Source organism: Myotis myotis, unplaced genomic scaffold (genome assembly GCF_014108235.1).
Source record: "Myotis myotis isolate mMyoMyo1 unplaced genomic scaffold, mMyoMyo1.p scaffold_m19_p_58, whole genome shotgun sequence".
Lineage (NCBI taxonomy): Eukaryota > Metazoa > Chordata > Mammalia > Chiroptera > Vespertilionidae > Myotis > Myotis myotis.
Window position 1 is genome coordinate 225,393 of NW_023416366.1, and position 15,266 is coordinate 240,658.

General features: G+C 62.2%; 1 protein-coding gene across 3 annotated transcripts in view; it reads right to left on the bottom strand.

Annotated features, from left to right (window-relative positions):
* Positions 1–1,978: 1,978 nt before the first annotated feature.
* Positions 1,979–15,266, bottom strand: part of SNPH (syntaphilin) — a 40,066-nt gene continuing 26,778 nt past the window's right edge. The window contains exons 3-7 of one of the 3 annotated variants that reach the window (XM_036311618.1): positions 13,455–13,482; positions 12,159–12,752; positions 11,442–11,549; positions 7,218–7,367; positions 1,979–4,474 (exon numbers count right to left, since the gene is read on the bottom strand). In XM_036311618.1, the coding sequence (XP_036167511.1) occupies positions 3,301–4,474; positions 7,218–7,367; positions 11,442–11,549; positions 12,159–12,340 (1,614 nt within the window). In that variant the 5' untranslated portion in view covers positions 12,341–12,752; positions 13,455–13,482 and the 3' untranslated portion in view covers positions 1,979–3,300. Of the gene's footprint in view, positions 4,475–7,217; positions 7,368–11,441; positions 11,649–12,158; positions 12,753–13,454; positions 13,483–15,266 lie in introns of all 3 variants that reach the window. The other 2 variants (XM_036311616.1, XM_036311619.1) reach the window with 2 other exon arrangements.

Sequence of the window (15,266 nt, forward strand, 5' to 3'; positions counted from 1 at the left end):
TGCCCGCCCCTCCCCAAGGCCGTCAGCCTCCTGTGCTGCAGCCGGCTAGCTGAGCGCCTGGCGACTGGGAAGGTGTTCAGTGAAGAGCGAAGTCATCCCCTTGGGAGACAGGCAGTAAACTCCGCCCGGCCAGCTCTGTGTGCGGAGTCCTGGCCCGACTCTGATTCCGCCTGAGCCTGGACCAGAGGAGCAGCAGGGCCGCTCTGGCCCGGGCCCGACAATGAAGAAGCCACCTTTCCCTGCTGGGCTCCACGGGGCCAGCGTTTCCAGAAAGTGACTCCTGGAAACACTGTCCCGTAGGACCTAACCATCCACCCTGGCAGAGGCTGGCGAAAGGGGGGCCCACGGATTTCTGCTCCAGAAGCGGAGGGCAGGCGGGAAAGGTCACAGCCCAACGGGAGGAGGCGTGAAGCAGACACGTGCAGAATGAGCACTCAGCCCCACATTCTGTGCCCTGCATAGTCAGGGGGGCAGGCCCCACTCCACCGCCGGCAGCCGCACAGGGAGCGCTGCACCTTTTGCATAGATGCGGACACTGAGTGCGCACACACACACACACACACACACACACACACACACGCAGGAGCCCTGGGGGCCACTGACCGACAGGGTCCCCCGGGCTGTCTCAGGGCTGCCGGTAAGCCGCCTCCTCCACTAACACAAAGAAACGCCCGTCCAAGGCCCCACCAGACCCCTCCCTCCCAAGAGCGAGGACCCTCAATGCTGAGAACAGGACCCCTGGGACCCAGACAGGCTAGTCTCAGGCCAGAGGAGGCACAGAGGGTGACGGCTGGACCCACTCACCTCACCCAGAGGCTTCGGGTCCGAGCCCGGCCAGCCCTTCACCAGTGGCTTCTCCGGCAGCAGACAGTGTTGACTGTGGCCCCAGCCCTGACCACATCCACCAAAACGTAAGACACAACAGGAAGGCCACAGACAGCAAGACATAGACAAGAGCAGAGGGGGTATGCAGCTCCACTGAATTCCCGTGGTGAAAAATATATAGATTTTATGTTGTCAAATAGAGTCATACGTTTATTTCCTCAGCAAAGCTTTGCCTGTTTCTAAGGAGACACTACGCGGCCTGTGAGTACGTGGCTCGGGAGGCTGGGTCCCGGCCAGTCCCGGCTTGGCTTTGGATTGGGCTTGTCCTGCCCCCAGGCCACGGCCCCGGCGTCCCTGGGCAGCCCTGGCCAGGCCCCAGGAGCTCGGGCTCAGTTCGGCTGGGGTGGGAGGTGCTCCACAAAGGAAGGCGGCCTGAGGCCCAGACCGAGGAGGGGGAGCTTTGGAGGCACAAAGCGCGTGGCAGAGGGGGCCGCTGCCCCAATGGCTGGGCCGGCTGCCCACTCCCAGTGCATGCAGGCGCTGCCCCCCGTGAGGGGAGGGCGCAGAAAGGAAGGGCAGAGCCCGTGAGTCAGGCAACGGCTTCCGGAGCAGCAGGGGTGGGCAAGCAACCTTGGCAGAGAACCAGTGTGTCCCATAGGCCAGAGGGGTGAGTAGGACACAGGGTCCCACCAACCCCAAGTGTGGGGCCTAACTCTGAAGAGTGGGTGGGACAACCAGATGGGTGTCAGCCCTGAAGGGAAAAAGGACCGGGTTTACTTTGTAAAATAATCTATATATATAAAAGGCTAAGTGACCATCCGACCGTCTGACCAGTAGCTATGACGCGCACTGACCACTGGGGGCAGATGCTCAATGCAGGAGCTGCTGAGCTGCGGTGACTTGGCAGCAGTGGCTCTTGGGTGATGCACCCTGGAACCAGAGAGGAGGGAGCCCGATTCCAGGTTGCATCACCCGAGAACTGCCCTCTTGCAATCTGGGACCCCTCGGGGAATGTCAGAGAGCCAGTTTTGGCCTGATCCCCGCAGGCCAGGCCGAGGGACCCCACCCGCCAGAGGGGCCCCGCTCACTCCGCAGATGCCTTTGAGCCCAGCGCTGCCCCAGGTGTGGCCAGCCGGGGAGGGACCACGGGAGGTTGGCTCCAGGGCATGTCTGGCCTGTCTCGCCCAGTCCCGCCCCACCAGCCACCTTCTAATTAATTTCCCTTCAATGTGCATGAATCCGTGTACCGGGGCACTAGTAATGGTAATAAAAGGTCAGCAGCGTTTCTGGGGGCCCTGATGTGGTCCTGGGGATGGAGGGAGGACAGTGAGCCTTCCCAGGCTGGGCTTGGGCCGGAAGCAGGGTGTCTGCGGGCTCCCCCCTCGCTCCCCACGAAACACCCAGGGCACCTGCTTTGGCTTGGATGACAACATGGCTTCAGTTCCGTCTTGCCATTCATCCTGCAGTAATTCCCCCTGAGGCACATGAGTCTAAGATCCAGGAACCCTCACCCTAGACAGTAAGCAGCCCCCTTTCAGGAGGTCCGGATACATGAGAACCAAGCCCCGAGTGAGCACAGTGCAAAGCAGAAGTTGGGCCTGAGGCCCCAGAGAAAGTCAGGGTGCGCTGCAGGGCCGTCATGGCCTTGGCTGTCCACACCAGCTGAGGACTGCTGAGTGCAGCCCGGCCTCCCAGACCACAGGGCCTCATCTCAGGCCGGAGGGGCCCGAGCTGCCAGCCCGCCTCCTCTCCTCGTGCTGGCACTCTGGAGAGGAGCCTTCCTCCCCCAGCACCGAGCCGTCTGGCTTAGCTCTCACAGGAAGAATTATCTGACGCCCAGACATGTCAGGAGGAAAGTGGACCGTAGGGAAGGTCTGGGGCCGACAGATGCAGAACCCACACTGCCCTCTGCCCCTCTTGCCCATCTCCACCTTTCGCCCAAGTGTGGAGCAGTCTGAGGGGCTGGGGCTCCAGCCAGGCCCGGCAGTTCAGGCTCTGCTCGCAGTCCTGGGCCAGGAGCCTGCACTTTGGGTCGCAGCTGCCTGCACCTGAGGAGATAATACTGGTCCAGACGCCGGGCTGAGGGCAGGGGTGGTGTGGAGTGATCAGGGAACTGAACAGGATGTGGTGGGTGGAGGATGGGGAGACTGAAGTGGGCAACTGAGGTCCAGCCTCTCCAGCTCAGTACACCAGAGACTTCCTGAGCAGGGGCCGCCCTTGTGAAGGGCTGAGCGGAGGGGCCGGGGTGAGGACTCCCCTGCACTCGGTCCTACAGCGGGCCTCCCTGCCTTTGGTCTCTTTTCCCCTCTCTCCTGTCCAGGCTCCGACGCCCAGCCCCCACACTGTTAACATCCAGAAAACACCACTTCCGAACCCAGAACTAAGTAAGATGATGCCCCACGGGGATGGGCGAGAGGGAGGACGGCACCCTGACAATCAGGGGTCAGGCCGCCCGAGCCCCTGGCCAGGAAGGCCTCAGAGCTGGGAGCCGCCGGCGGGGCTGGGGCCCGGCTGGCTCAGCGAGCGGCAGCTGATCCTGCGGATGGAGTGCAAGGCCACCGTGCAGCAGCCCCGCAGCAGGGAGCTGATGTTGTAAATGGGCTGGCCCTGGCGCCGCTGGGAGCGGCAGAGCCAGGCCACCGTGGGGACCGCGGGCACCACCACGGCCAGCAGATCGACAATGTAGTGGCGGCTCCAGTAGCTCTTGGGCTCGGCCGCCTCCTCCTCCTCTTCCACGGGGCACGCCACGCTCACCGACAGGCTGGGGTTGGGGTTGGCACCGGGCCGGTGTGGGGTCGGCCCGCGGGTGATGGGCTCCGGGGCCTCCAGCTCATCACCCACCTCATCACCCACCGTCACCACCACCGCTGAGCTGGGGTCTCTGGGCCCTGGGGGGTGGGGCTCCGGCTCCGGGCGCCTGCCCCCTGACTCGGGACCCGTCCCGCAGACCTGGGCCTGGGTCACCTTCTCCAGGATGGTGTCTAGGTCAGGCTGGTACTGCAGCGAGTCTGTCTGGATGGCGCGCTCCTGCATGCAGCTGGCCTGCACGCCGGCCTCCATCCCGCACAACAGCTTCTCGTAGGTGCTGCTGGCCGGGCAGCGGGGCCCCAGGCTGAAGGAGCTGGGCAGCGAGGCCTCCTCGGGGCCGCAGTCCACCCCCGACGACAGCAGGCTGCTGGCCTCCAGCACGTCCGTCCGGCTCATGGCGTCATCGTTGGCTGCGAAGCCACTGTCAGCCCCGTCCTCCGTGGAGGAGCCAGGGTGGTCCCCGGGGGGCTGGTCCCCGCAGACGGCCGGGTCGCTCAGCTTGGTGTAGGTGGAGCTGCGGGTGAGGGAGCGGGCGGGGGAGCCGCCTGCTGACTCCCCGACGCTGTCCTCCTTGGCCGTGCCGTCCTGGGCCACCTCCATGCTGTGCAGCAGCGTCTCCAGCTTCTTGTTCTGGATGTTGATGTCCGTGAAGTACTTCTGCAGCCCCTTGTCCTTGTCCATCAGGTTGTTCTTGACGGTGTCGATGACCTGCTTGAGCTGCCTGATCTCCTTGCGGGCCTCCTTCAGGGCCAGCTGGGCTTCCACGCGGCGGCACTCCTCCTCGATCCAGTCCTCCTGCATGCGCGACAGCTGTGTCTTCAGGTCGTCGATCTCGGTGTCCCTGTGGCGGACGAGACCCATGCTCACTGCTGGCCTGGCACCGCCACCAGGGGGACAGGTCAGGAGGGGGCTGCCACACGGACAGACGGCCTGTGCCGCCGGCTCACAGAGCTGAAACCAGGATCTGCTCAATGCTCCTTCCTTCTCCTTACTCCCCAGGGTGAGGGGGTGGGAGAGGGCCAAGCGGTAAAGACAGGAGAGGCCTCCTCCCGGAAGGAGGGGGGCGAGAGGGAGGGGGGAGAGGAAATGGGGCAAGAGACAGCACAGCATCCCACCCCCTCGTTTAAATCCATCACCTGCGGAGCAGAGCAGACGGTAAAGAGCCTCAATTTCAAGGTGCTCCTGCTATAAAAACCCAAGGCACCCTTAAACATCTTAACGTACAACCACAGAAGGAAACCTACGGTCTGCTCTATGGGAAGGGATGTGGCCTCCTGTTTGGCCGCCTTTAAATGAGCACCTGCAACATGGGGGCTGGAGGCGGGAGGGAAGCTGGGAATTCCACATCTTCCCTCAAGAGGAGGGAGAAGTGGGCAGTCAGAGGGGAACGATGAAACAGGGCGGCACTCTTTCATCCGGGGGGACATTTCTGCTTTATACCTACTGTAAAGAGGAAAGCCAACAACAACAACAACAAAGGCAAAAGAGGGCAAAAAGGCACACAGCTACTCCTGAGGGAAGAGGCAAGTGCCAGGTGAACCCGACAGTCAGCAGACCCTTGTCCAGAAACTCTCGGGCTGTAAGTCCCTGAGCTGACGATGACTTGGGGGCCGTGGGGGAGGGAGGTGAGTTCGACAAAGATGCCATCAAGCCCAGAGCTCACACCAGACGGACCAGAGCCGTGAGAAAGCAGTGAGCCTGGAGCCGGCCTGGGGTCCCTCCTGCAGCACACCCCTCGGTGACACGGCCACACGCAGCCGCCGGCCGGCGTTTGTGCAAATACAGCCCACAAGCGGCACAACGTCACTTTGGGGTTCTCGATCCCATTAGAATGACAGTCCCAGATCAGGCATCGTTTATTTTCAAAGTGAGATCGGAAATGCAGTTCAGGAAGTGGGCCCAGGAATCGCAGCCGCAGGGTGCCCAGGATGCGGCAGCAACAGGCTCAGACTGGCAGCAACAGCGATGCCAGCAGGTATGGGGGTACTCGCCCTTCACTCCTCAGGGTGGGGGCTCATCCCACGGGGACCCTCCTCACTGACATGGAGCCTAGGGAGGAAGAGTGAGTTTGGAAGAAAGAGCTGGGCATGCTCAGCTCTGCGGGCACCTGCCCCCTCTCCTTGGAGCCGGCAGGGTCCCCGGGACTGTGGCTTCCCAGTCTTGCCTGGGGCTTTATCTTTGAACTGGGCCCTAAAGGATAAGTTTGCCAAGAAAGTCAGATGGGGAAAGGCCATCCCAGGAAGTAGGGACACAGCCTCCGAAACCACAGGGTGTAAAAGATTACTGAGAGGGAGGCGACCGCTGGAACGGCAGGCAGCAAACTGGATACACAGAGAGTGTGGAGTGAAGCCGGTGATGAACAGCCACAGGTTCCCGCAAGGGTAGCAGGCAGGGAGCGGCCAGGGGTTAGGTGTAGGCCCTCCACGGCAGGGCACGCTGCCTGCTCAGAGCCGCAGGCCGGCTCTCGAAGCTGTGAGAGGGGCCGCCTCCTTCCTGAGACCTCTGTGCAGACAGCTCAGGGCATCGTTGAGGGGAAAGAAAAACAGAAACACCAGCCCTGCAGACAAGGAGGCCCAGAGCGCCGCCTGCAGCTGCCACGGTTCGAGGAAGAGGTGGCGTGTGAACTGTGTGCTTCCCGTGACCTCAGTGCCCGGGACCGACAAGTCTGTAGAGACAGAGACTCGTGGTTCCCAGGGGCTGGGGGGATGCAGAGAAGCGGGCATGACTGCTGCTGGGAGTGGGTTCCTTTCTGGGGTGAAATGTTCTGGAATTAGATACTGTGATGGGTGCAGAGTTCTGTGACTATAACAGAAACAATAGATTGTGTGGCATGTGATTTACAATCAACAGAGTTGTTATATGTGAAAAGGAGATGAAGGAAGACCTGGTCGTGGGGGCTGGCCCCGCCCTCCAGTGCCCCAGAGCGCCCACAGCTCCCGGTGGGCTGCACATCAAAATCAACACAGTCAGAGAAGATGGTGGAGGCGAGGAGGAGATCGGAGGGTGGCCCTGAAGATGAGGCCACTGGCCTGGACAGGGGGAAGCCAAGCATTGGCCCTCAGGTCTGGAGAACGCACTGAGGGGGGCCCAAGGGGGTCCTGGGAGACCCCCGGGCTGGGGAGGAGCTCACAGATTTCTCCTGACTGAACACCATCTATAACGGATGAGGAGGAAGGCTCTGGGGCTGGAACTGGTGGGTCAGGAGTCCCCTGGGGACGAGCAGGGCCAATGGGCTGCTCCTCCCTCACAGAGAAGGAAGGCCGGGAAGACAGCCCTGCGCACTCACTGCCCAGGAGGGAAGGAGCCAGGGAGAAGTGGCCAGAGGGGCTGCCGGGTTTACCGGGAGAGCCCTGCCCTGGGTGGGAAGTCCGACAAGCCCTCCTGGGAGAAACTGCTCCTGGCTTGGCCCCAAGCAGCTTCCTGAGGTCAAAGACAGCAACTCAGGGGGGACAGGGACCCGCAGGGGCTCTGGAAATGGGCTCCCCAAGCCGCTCCCTCCTCCCGGCGATGCCCAGGGCCCTGGTGCCTTGGAGTGCGGAGCGTGCCCCCGGGCTGCCAAGGGCTGCCCCTGGCCACCTGCTCACCGGTCCTGGAGCCGGTCCTGCGTGTCCTTCAGCCTGGCCTTCAGGTGCCGGATGCACACCTCCTTCTGCTGCAGCGGCGTCAGGTACTGCTCTGGGGTGGGCGGCTTGATGCCGTGGTTGTCGCTGCACAGCATGTACTTCATGGAGCGCCTGCAAGGGGGCGCTCGTCAGCCAGGGGGGACGGAGAGCAGAGCCAGGGGTAGGCCCGTGCCTCCAGGGAGCAAGAGGATGCCAGCCCCACCACCCAGGTCCATGGCCACCAGGACTCCAGGCCAGGCCTCCCGGACAGGCCCCCGTGGGCCCCAGGACACCCTGCCCTCTTCTGGAAGGTGGGCTTTATCAGAGCTCTTCTGAGTGAAAACCACAGCGTCAGGTGGGGAGCCCCGGCTCCACTAGTTGGGGGTGGGGAGACATACTGTAGGACATACTGACACCACCTCCATCAGTCCAATCCCAGAGAGCTCAGGCGCCCAGTCTCCCAACCCGAGAACGAGGCTGGGGCTGGGGGCTCTCTCTCCTCGAATCCGCACACACACTCACTGGGCGTGCACATTGGAGCACGCGGACTCCCAGTCCATTTGCGTCTGCATGTCCACAGACATGAGTACACACCCATGCCCACGCATCCCCACCCTCTCTGCGGGCATAGGCACATGTGAGGACACCATGCATGGATTCATACAAGTGCACGCCCCCCTTTTCTCTGGGGCACATGTGAACACACGTGTGGACACGGCTGGCTCTGACCCGATGTACCCCGAGGTGGCAGTGGCTGGCTGTGCACTGCTCCGGAGGCCACATGCTCCCAGCACGAGGTGGCACAGGCGTGTGTATGGTGGGTGCACCCTGGTCCCACCCATGTAGAGGAGGGAGGGCCAAGGCTTTCACCCCGAGAAGGAGGGCACCCCAATTCCACCAACAGAGCCTGGCCCGGCCTGCTCGGCTCCCAGCTTCCTGCCTGCTGGTGGTTCTGTTCATGAATCCCTCCTCCCGCCTTGGGTCTTGGCTGAACACCCTGGGCAGGTTTTTCAAACAACTTGGCAGGGGACTTGCTGCCCCCCAACTCAGCTCCTTTGGGGCTGGGGGCTCCAGGTCTAGGGAGGGACGATGGCATGTGAGGGGCCTGGAAAAGCAGGCCGGGGAGGGCCACTGCTGCAGCGCCAAGTCGCTCCTGTTTTCTGTGACGAGGGGCAGAGGTGGCGTGGGGTGGAGCTCAGGGTGCCTCTCTGGTGGTGCAAGAAATCTCTTTCCAAAAGACAAGCAAGCCAGCAGAGCCCCGCGGCCCCACACACTGGCCCTGTGGGCTCCTGGACCCTGCAAGGACTGCTGGGGACAGCTCTGTGGCGAGTGAACGGTCTCCTCCCCATGCCTGGAGGAGGGGAACCAGGGTGAGTTACCCTAGTAAGTGCTGAGGCTGAGAGAGGAAGCAACTCTTTTAACCTTTCCATTTGCTTTCATGAGTGTTTCCCCAATATAACATTTAACACTCGCACATTTTAGTCACTAGCTCTATCTTTGTGGGAAAACATTTACACACAGGGAGACTGTACTATAATCCAAGCCTCTCCGCTCCTCCCTCGGAGAGCCCAGCAATCGTAAGGGAGGCCACCGCACGGGCCCTGCTCGCCCGCAGCAGGCTCTCCGAGGGCAGCAGGCTCTCCGAGGGCAGCAGGCTCTCTGGGTGAGAGGACCCTTCCCCAGCAGAGGTCAGCCTCTGGGCTGGGACTGCCCCGGGGCTGCAGGTATGACATGCATTACAAATATCTGCTGCTGAAAGGAAAAATACTAAAGTTGTCAATTATGAACTTTTAAAAATGTCAGTGGCCTGGCTGGTGTTGCTCAGTGTTGAGCATCACCATGAACTAGGAGGTCACGGTTTGATTCCCAGTCAGGGCACACGCTCGGGATGCAGACCGGTCTACAGCAGGGGGCGTGCAGGAGGCAGCCAATCAATGATTCTCATCATTGATGTTTCTATCTCTCTCTCTCCCTCTCCCTTCCTCTCTGAAATCAAGCCTATATAATAAAAGAGAAACATGAAGATTAACCATCACTCCGCCACTCCGCTACACCCACCAGCCAATCAGAGTGACTATGCAAATTAAACCAACAAAGATGGCGGTTAATTTGCATATGCAGGCACAGAGCGAAGACTGAAGACGACTGAAGATGGCTGCGGCCAAAGAGCTGGAGCGAGCAGGAAGCTTGGGTTGCTCCCGGCGACGGAGGAAGCCAAGCTTCCCGCCGGCCCTGGACTCCGCTCAGGAGGGGGTGGGGGCCTGGGGGCCTGGGTCACTGGGGGCGACCCAGGCTTCCATCCAGCCCTGGCCTCCGCTCGAGGAGCTGGGAAAAAAAAAAAGGAGGAGCTGGGAGCAACTGGAGCAGAGAAGCCAAGCCTCGCTGCTGTGGCCGGACCAAAGGCCTGGGTCCCGGATGCCAGAGGAAAACTGGTGCTGGCGGCCAGGCGAAGGAAGGCCTATTGCATGAATCTTTGTGCAATGGGCCACTATTACAAAGATATTTTAAAAAATAGTTATTAACTAATCAGAACTGCATCTAGGCTGGCTGGTGTGGCTCAGAGGTTGAGTGTTGACCTATGAACCAGGAGGTCATGGATTAATTCCTGGTCAGGGCACATGCCCAGGTTGTGGGTTCAATCCCCAGTAGGGGGCGTGCAGGAGGCAGCTGATCAATGATTCTCTCTCATCGATACTAATAAAAGGGTAATATGCTAATTAGATTGGACATTCCGGACGTCCTTCCAGACAAAGCCATGGTGGCAGGAGCCGAGGCAGGGGAGAGCAGTTAGGGGTGATCAGGCAGGCAGGGGAGCAGTTAGGGGCGATCAGGCAGGCAGGCAGGTGAGTGGTTAGGAGTCAGCAGTCCCAGATTGCAAGAGGGATGTCCGACTGCTGGTTTAGGGATTGGGCCTAAACCGGCAGTCGGACATCCCCCGAGGGGTCCTGGATTGGAGAGGGTGTAGGCCGGGCTGAGGGACCACCGCCTGCATGCACGAATTTTGTGCACCGGGCCTCTAGTCATTGATGTTTCTATCCCTCTCTCTCTCTCCCTTCCTCTCTCTGAAGATGGATGCATACACTTTAAAATGTAAGTGTACGCATCCGTCTTCCTCATGCCCTGTGTTCTGGAGTGTGGTTACAAACGGAATGCTGGGGCATGGGTCCTGCACACGTGTGTCAACCCATCACTCGTGTGTCATGCTGGACAATACTGAGAACTGTTGCCTCAGCACAACCCGAATATCACTTCACACAAATGACACGCTCTCCACTGGAACGGGCAGACGAGTCCTCCCAGCGGGTGCGTTGGCCACAGGGCTGCAGGCCGTCTTCCGGCCACGACTCTCACGGAGGACCAAAGCCCCACTGACGGCCGTTACCAGTGTCGGATGGAGATGTGAAGTGACCAAACCCCAAGCCCACAGTCTTCTGCCTCCCCCAGAATTTCAACGCTGGGGACAGGCTTGTGCCGTCGTCCCAGCTCGAACCCCTGGTCTTTGAGGACCTGCGGCTCCCCTTGCCCTGCCTCCCAGCCCGATCCTGCTTCTCAGGTCTCTGCTCGCCTTTCCTGAGGGCACAACTCAGCCTTTCTCCCCCACTTTGCTTTCCAGACCTGCTTACCTCTGCCACCCTCATGGTGCCCCCCAAGAAAGCAAGCGGCAGAAGCTGGGAGGTGCCCTCCAACGCTGTGCCCGGGAGCACACAGCTCTGTCCGACCTGGGCCCGCACATCACCCAGCTCTACAGGGAGGCGCACACAGGATTCCCGGGGAGGGGTCCCCGTCAGGAAACATGAGCCGGGGGCCGGGGGGTGGGGCTTTGGGCTTTTCCCGTTTTCCTTCCTGGGCATCAGCCCGCTGCCTGGAGGTGTGGGAGCCACATGTGATGAGGACAAGAGCTACACACCGAGGAGGGTGAGCAGGAAGGCAGGAGGCGGCCTCTGACATGCAGAGAGCTGCCGCCTGTGGCGCCTGGTCCTGAAAGCATCCCTTCTCGTGGGCCTAGGACACTGTCTTTGGAGACTCACAGCTGGACATATCACACCCATTTCACAGACACAAGAACTGAGGCTCAGAGAGGACGTGACCTGCTTGGGGTCGGACAGCCAGGGAGTGTGGGGGTGTTAGGACACCCACGCCCCGCCCCCCAGGGTACCCAGGCTCCCAGGCATCTGGGCCAGGCCAGGCTGGAGGGGAGGTCGTTACCTGGGCGTGGGGCTGCCATCGCTGCCCTTGCAGGAGCCCGAGGTGCTGCTGCCGCTGAGAGAGGAGGTGCCGTAGGCGTCCCGCATGCTCACGGGCGGAGAGGTGCGCCTGGAGGCGGGAAGAAGGGGCAGGTGCTCGTTCTGGCTGGTGGGCAGCTGCGGACACTGGGAGAGCACTGCCAGGCCGCTGCGGCCCAAAGCGCCCCCACTTCGGGGTCACCGCCGGGAGAGAAGCAGAGGAGAATCGGGGATGCACAGACAGGGTGACAGAACAGACAGTGCAAATCAAGATGGAAAACCAGAAGGAGGCCGGTCCTCCTGACTCCCCAGGGCAGGAATGGAGGCTGGACAGGGCTGCAGGCCAATGGGGGGGCGGGGGGTGGGGAATGTGCCCTTAAAGGGTCCCCCAAGCCCAGAGGAGGAGGTCCTGCATGGACTGAGAAGAATGGGGCAGGCGGGGGGAGACAGGAGGGAGCTGCGTGGAGGACGGGGGGACATCCCTCTAACGATGAAGGTCAAACAGCACTGATGGGGGCAGGAACCCCACGGCGTGTGCCTTCAGAGAACTTTACACCCACCGCGCCAGGCGAGCCCTAAGCAGTTCCAGGAGGAGCGAGTGTCAGCAGCCCATTTTAGAGATGGGAAAACTAGGGGGTGGCAGAGTGGGGACACCCCTCCCATCCTCTGAGGCCAAGGTCTGGGTCAGGGGCAGACTCACCTGCGGGATCCAGCAGAGGCCCGTCTACTGCCCTGCAGGGACATGGCCATGAGGCTGCGGGTCCGGGTGAGGGGTGGGATGGGTGGTGTCCCCGGGGCTGAGGAGAGAGGGCGCATTGGGGGGGCCGCGGCGAGGGCCGGGCCGGGCCACGTCATCCTCTCGCTGGGGCCGCTGCCCGGCATGGCTTCTCCTTTCACCCTTCAGCAGGGCACCCAGGACGGAGCGAGGGCCTGGCAGGCCAGGCTCTGGCCGCAGCTGGCTCCGGGCACCCGACTTAAAATGACTGGCAGAGCCTCAGGGCAGCCAGAGATCATCAGTCCAACCCCGTGCTCTCCAGATGGGCGACCGTGGGCACGGAGCAGAGGCCTCGCCCAAGGTCACACAGGCATCGGCAGCGCCGCCCGACACCCAGCAGCACCGAGTCCTCTATACTACACGCCAGCCCCCTGGGCCCCTGACACTCAGACCCCGCTCTCGGCGGGAGCTGCAGGCTGGAGGCTCCCAGAGCAGGACCAGGACCCCCAAATTACGCTGGGCTAGTCTCGGCGTCACCTTCCCAGAGTGCCCGCTGGTGTGTGGCTCGGGGCTTCCCGTCTACAGGGGAGACAAGACAGACCAACAGACCAGCACACGTGTAGAAAGACATATGGATACACACGGTCATGAAAAGGCACCATGCCCGACATTCCATGTGAACATGCTTGGGGACCTGCGCACGGTGCAGGACATGCAGGGGCCTCCCGCACACGTGCTGCACACGCATGCCCGCACCCATGCAGGAGCGCGTGCTGGTCCTGCCATGCACAGGAGCTCAGGCGCAGGCTCAGAGCAGGTGAGGGCTGGGCGGTGGGAGCAGAAGCCCCCCCGGGGGTGTCTCAGGGGCTGGGCCCAGTAGAAAGTGACTGTGCCTGCAGAGGCCCACCCTTGGGTAGGGGGACACAGGCCCCCTGGCTCCGGCCTAGGAGTCACTAGGCCCCTCTCCTGGGACCCTACAGGGGTTTAAGGAGGGGAGGCCCCAGGCCAGGCGGGGTGTGAGCTGCTGTGGGGAGATGGCTGCCTGGGCACCAGCCCAGGGCTCCTGGCGTCCAAGGTGGAGGGCCTGGGCCCTTGCAGCCAACATGCGAGTCCTGTGCCGGCTCCAGAGACCCGTCCCCTTCTTCCACGCTCAGGGCAGTAGCCTGGGTCACAGGAGACTCGCCGAGGACGCCAGGCCCCAGACCTGCCCCCATGCCGGGAAACAAGCATTCACCAAGCCCCGCTCCTCGCCTCAGACCCCAGGCCGAGCATGTTACGTACATTCTGCCATCGACGCCTCCCAACAACCCTAAGAGGAAGTGCTGTGGTTAGTCCCTTTACAGGTGAGGAGTCCCGAGGGAAGGCACGGGCCCAAGTCACACCCAGTGGTGGCTGGGCCAACACCAGGCGCTCAGGGGCTGGACCTCAAACCCTGGAGTCCCCGGGCCAGGGCACCACCCCTTCCCGCGTCAGGGCCCCTGGGGAGCCTGGCCATCCTGGCCGGCAGTGGGGCTGCCTCCTGAGCAGACAAAGGCGCTCCTCAGTGGCCTGTTTCCTGGCTGTGACACAGATGTGGCCTGTCCCCTAGACAGCCAGACACAGCCAGCATTGTCTGCACGAGGTGTCAGGTGCTGGCGCAGGAGCCTCCGACACCAGGCCTGTCACCTGAGCTGCTCGCCCTTGGTTGGTGACGCGGCCCACCCATCACGCCCCGTCACCCAGGCAGGGCCTTCTGGGACCGTAGGGCCGGACCTGGAGGATGAACCACAGGACAGGGGCTGGGGCAACAATGGTGCCCCCACACTTGTCAGGAAGCTGCCAATGGCCGCCTGCCACCTGCCTCCGGAGCACAGGAGGGCTGGGCCAGGCGCAGCTGGGTGGGGCTGGGGCTGATGGTCCTTCCTCGTTGGCGGGGGTGGCGGGGGCGGGCCAAGGCTTCTGGGATTACCTGCTGGGGACTGGGGTCTGAACCCCATGTGGCCAAGTGACTGTGCAGAGTGCGTTTGTGTGCCAAGCCCATGTCTTCAGATATCAACCTTCCAGGCAAGCAGGGTTTGTGATCACATTTTGGCCAAGGCCACACGGCTGCAGGTCTGACAGACCCTGGTTGCTAGTTCCCGCCAGCCGGCTTCACCGGCATCGACCCACATCCCCGCCTCCCTCTGCTTTTGGGAGGAGGCAAAGCGGAGGCTGTGGCTCCAGGAGGACCTCTCAGCAGAGGCAGGACTCAGATCTAAGCATGCGCCGTGCTCCTCCAGGCTGGCTGGGATGCGTGTTGCTAAGTAGCTTGGGTGGGAAAGGCCAAGTGGAATTCTAGTCCCAGGTCCTGGGAGGCAGGCAGATGCCTGGCCTGCCTGGGAGCTGCGTGTGGCCTCGGTACAATGAGGGCCTTGTCCCAGCTGTCCCTCCCCTACCTTGCTTGGCAACCCCACGCCTCCCCCTCTTGAGCTCCTTCCTTCCTTTCTGACAGGAGGGTGGGAGAGGGGGGTGGCGGGGTGGGAAGGGGACTGCGTTTGTACCTGGATAAAGCCCACAGTCTCCTGGGAGGCCAGGGCCAGCCACTCATCCAGGGCAGAGGGGAAGTGGCGTTTCTCCTGCTGGGATGGGACCTTGCAGGCAGGCGCCCTCAGGGGAGGGCAGAAGTCACTCAGGTCCAATGCAGCCACCTTTCTAGGATCCTGCTCAGAAGTCCCAGTGTGGGGCCCGTGCGCTCTCAGCTCCTCCCTCCCCTCCACGCCCGAGAGAAGGCAGGTTGCCATGGCATTTGTCACCATGCTGCTTGCTGGCCCAGAGTCTCCAGGTGGCCAGAGGCTGCCACTGGAATGGAGGGTGGAAAGGAAACCCTTAGCCACGGGTCACAGTCTCTCATCATGTTAACCCCAAGTAACTCCAGCCCCTTCTCCCTCTTGCCTCCCTCCAGTTCCCCACCTGCCAGACCACGGTGCCCTGCCGAACCCAGCCCTGTGGCCAGTCCCTCACATGCCCAGCATTTCCTGAGGACCCACCGGGGGGTCTGGGGGATACAGGAGGATCTAGGGAACAGCAGAGGGAAGATACAGGAATAGAGTCCAACAGATGTGGGCCCAAATCCCA